This window comes from Benincasa hispida, unplaced genomic scaffold, assembly GCF_009727055.1.
Source record: "Benincasa hispida cultivar B227 unplaced genomic scaffold, ASM972705v1 Contig1815, whole genome shotgun sequence".
Classification (NCBI taxonomy): Eukaryota; Viridiplantae; Streptophyta; class Magnoliopsida; order Cucurbitales; family Cucurbitaceae; genus Benincasa; species Benincasa hispida.
In genome coordinates, this window is record NW_024064382.1 from 1,878 (window position 1) to 5,822 (window position 3,945).

The window sequence follows — 3,945 nt, forward strand, 5'->3', positions numbered from 1 at the left end:
CTCAAGGGTTTATAAGTTAGATATGACCAAGTCACTTAGAAGGATAAATAAAGAAATTCTTTTGACTAAACTTGAACCTATAGTATCAAATACTGAGATAATTCAATTATTCAAATCATTTCTATATATGAAAATTATTCATGAGGGAGAGGATTTTTCCTATATAATGAAAGATATTATTCCAACCTCTGAATTTATAACAGATATACTGTTAAATTTTGCTTTAATAGAATTGGATAATCAATTTCATCAGGTATTTCATCCTTCTCGTATACTAGGTATGCTCATGAAGTTATAGTAACCACTTCCCAGAAAAGGTCTTTGTTTGAATCATCACTTTTTTCACTTTTTGATAGTCTCAATTTGGATGGTAAAATAGTCTCTATTGGACCGGGAGATCAACCTATCCCTTGTCTTCAAGGCGGTCTAATTAGTCTTACCGAAGATGGTAGACTCTTCTATTGTAAACAGAATAGCATCCTTCCTCTTTTGACCGATAGGCATCTTCTACGGTACCGGAGTATCTGTTGCTGTACGTCTTTTAGTATCCCATTTTCTTTATGTTGGAAAAAGTACACCATCCTTTATCAAAAAGTCCCTAGGTTTGTTGTGATGTGAAAGGGCGGAATACAACACAATAAAAGACTCATGTTCCCACTCTTTCATTTGTTTTCTGGTAATAAGCCTATCTACAGAAGTTTGCTGGGAGTCTGTACTCATAGATGAGATATTGGACTCTTGCTTTTTGTTGGGGTACTTTTAGTGAGCTACAAGACGGATACTTGCTTTTGCTTGCCTTCTTCTCTGACTACGGCTTGCCCGCGATAACCCTACCGAGCTTCATTAAGCTGTTGGAAAAGTAATTCACAGTCAAAGACGGACCGATGCGAGTAAACTACCTCCTAGGATTGAGATAGATACGAGACAGTTCCCAGATCGTTATGCCTCTCGTGCTCGGGAAGGTCAGAGCAGAAAAGATATCCTTCAAGTTCCAAAGATGATTCTAGAACAGCTGATACGCAGTCAGTTACCTTTCCTTTCGTCGTCTTCCTTTACTGTAGAGTAACTTATTGACTCCTCGGTAACTATGTCAGTTGCTTCTGTCTATCCCTAGATGAAATCCTATCTATCCTATCAGTCCCTAGAGTCAATCAGGAGGTGGTTCCGGTAAAGGATTTTTGTTATTCTTATCTTCTGTCTTTTTAGGTTTCTGCTCTAGAGGTGGTTCAGTGCATCATCTTCTGTCTTTTTAGGTTTCAGCTTTGGTTCAGTGCCTTCATCTTCTTTAGATAATCTCGTAATATTCTCTACATTAACCTCTCTTTCTCTGTTGTATGCTTTCATTCTTTGTTCTACCTCTACTAATTGTTTTTTGAGAATCCTATTCTCATTCTGTAGTTGATTGGTTTCGTTCCATAGTGATTGAATGATTTTTCTGCTAACGTCATTTAGGCATGATAAGTCTATGACCTCGACTGGTTCTGTATCTACCCATAGTGTATCCTGATATACAGGAATCCTTTTGCTCTCCAGCTTAATCCCTATCTTAACTAATGTGTCTTTCTTTCTGATGTCAAGAGTGTGCCAATCAACCTTGAAGTTTGATGTAACCTGTACCTTTTTGTACGAGATGGGTCAGCGTACTGTGACTCAAACCATTCAGGATATACAAGGTCTTTTGCAGGTCCCTTGTACTTGAGAACTGTTTTTCCTCCTTCTATTGGTATGTAACAATAGGATTTAGGGGCTAAAAAATATCCTTTCATTATTCTGTCCTCTAGCTTAAACATTCCTAAGACAAAATTGGAAATCACATCTTTTGGTAGTGGATGACCAAGCACAACAGAGTCAGTGTCCGTGTAGTAGCAGTCATCTTGGTATATAAAGGGGTACATATGGATCCGAGCTGATGCAGTGATAGCCGCTGCTAGTTGTACAGCAGAATTCTTCGGTGGGTTCCACAATTCGGTATTTTCGGTATTGCTATAATAGGTAACGATGTAGATGTTATTGCTAAGCATATCACTGGATATGAACTCACTCTTCCTGATCAAATCTTTGAATCGATTCTCATCGCAGATCTCGGTTAGTGTGCTTTTAGGGTTAATACCGAATCGACCGTATAGAGAATTCATAAGGATCTTGTACACATAGGACAAGGACTCATTACCCTCTTTCCTAGCAGAAACCCTGCTCTCAAAGAGAGTGCTAACAAAGACCTTGAAAGGCTTTCCATCTTCTCAAAGAGATATCCATTGATTGGGATCACAGTGTAGCCTAGTCTTCTAGCAAACTTTAACTCCTCACTATAATACACTCCAATAAATTTACCGGTTGGAAAGATTAGAGTGTTATTCTTGTCCCGATAGGGTAGAAAAGGCCTTTTTATAGTATTAGGACATTCCACATATGCTTTAATAAAGCCAAAGACGCTATCATCTAACTCCTTACCCACCAGAATTACCATGCCAGACAGGTTTTCCGCCAGGCATTGGAAATTCCTTCATTACAAAGGGATAGAGAGAGTTCACATCGTAGTAGTCAAGGTTTGAACCATAAGGGATGTATGTATCTGTATGACCACCGTAGTAACCACTCCTGAGAAATTCATCCTCATTCCTATTTGGGATGTGGATAGGCCAATTTACATCATCGTAGAATTTCATACGAAAGATACTCAGAGCTAGAGAAGAAAGGGTTATTTTACTTTCTATGTCCACGTTATAGAGATTCCAATAGATCTCTTGAGCTTTTTGCATTACACCACAAGCAGAAGATGTCCTGCTTCATATACTCACACAATTCCCTATGTCTCTTCTCCTTACAATTTATATATATTTTCTCCTTTTTTCTCATTTAAAAGATAATCCTTATCAGTAGTCAGATAATCCAAATTAATAATCTCATAAGGGATTGAACCTTTCAGGCCTAGTTCAGGGCAAAGATTCTTAGCTAGTGAGCTAAGTTTGCCGGGGAGAAGATGAAAGGAGTCTCGTAAGCGGAATAGAATCTTTGTATCAGAATAGACTACTATCTCGTAAAGACGATGGTTCCTAACCAGAGGTTTGAGTTTGTAATTCTTATGATGACATGCTAGATGCTTAAGTAATAGAATACCATCAAACCTAGAGAAATTGTGAAAGTAAATAGTTAAGTTTTTTCCTTTCTAACAAGAAATACGATCTTTGACACCAAGTCATAAAGGACCTTAGTACTCCTTTCTTCAAAGGAATCTAATATTATTGAGTGGTCCTCGCTGAAATTAGTATAGATCAGACGATCGGTGATCTGTTCACCTGGACGAACCAACAAGAGACCCGCAGCATAAGGCTTATGCTCATTATTGATCAGTATTGTCTCGGTATCCGCAACAATGAATGGTTTCAGCTCCTACGAGATGCTTTGAGTGCAGTAATATGGCATGGATAGATACTACGCTTACGATTTCGGATCTCTCTTAATCTTATAGGTTCCATCTCACTCAATTCGGCTTCAAAGATTGATAAAAGCATGCGTTCTCTTTCATCTTCAGTTAGGGAAGGACCATCCCTATTTTGACCACCCGTATTGTTGCTGTCCATATAGACTCGGATTGTAAGTTGAGTTACTAAATCGGTGTCTACCATTTCACCGTATTTCATAATACTTCGATATATATGATCATAGACCACACGCTTCGGAATTAAATCATCATTTTCATAAGTCAAGGGGATAGCGAACCAGTTGTAAATGTTATCTCCTCGGAGTTAGACTGGTTTATGGTATTGGATGGAGGACCTCCGTAAGATCGTTTTATGCTATAGATAATCGTAAACTTACTGTAACCAGATAGAATAGGAATACAAAACTGGATTAAGAGATCCATGGTAACAAGGCTGAGGAGAGATATTTCATTACATTGAGGGTAAGGACTTCGGAAGTGATGAGTTGCAATAAGTAAACCCG

The 3,945-nt window shown here is 38.3% G+C and overlaps 1 protein-coding gene across 1 annotated transcript; it reads right to left on the minus strand.

Annotated features, from left to right (window-relative positions):
• Nucleotides 1-1,215: 1,215 nt before the first annotated feature.
• Nucleotides 1,216-2,759, minus strand: LOC120069037 (DNA polymerase-like). Its single transcript, XM_039020696.1, has 3 exons — nt 2,465-2,759; nt 1,618-2,236; nt 1,216-1,567 (listed from the first exon to the last, which is right to left on the minus strand). The coding sequence occupies exons 1-3, from the start codon at nt 2,757-2,759 to the stop codon at nt 1,216-1,218; spliced, it is 1,266 nt and encodes a 421-aa protein (XP_038876624.1).
• Nucleotides 2,760-3,945: the final 1,186 nt, after the last annotated feature.

Coding starts and splice junctions, on each gene's coding strand:
- LOC120069037 (XM_039020696.1), bottom strand. CDS start 2,759: ATGCAAAAAGCTCAAGAGATCTATTGGAATCTCTATAACGTGGACATA. Junction 2,237..2,464: donor CGGAAAACCTGTCTGGCATG/GTAATTCTGGTG, acceptor CTCTTTGAGAAG/ATGGAAAGCCTTTCAAGGTC. Junction 1,568..1,617: donor GACCCATCTCGTACAAAAAG/GTACAGGTTACA, acceptor TCTTGACATCAG/AAAGAAAGACACATTAGTTA.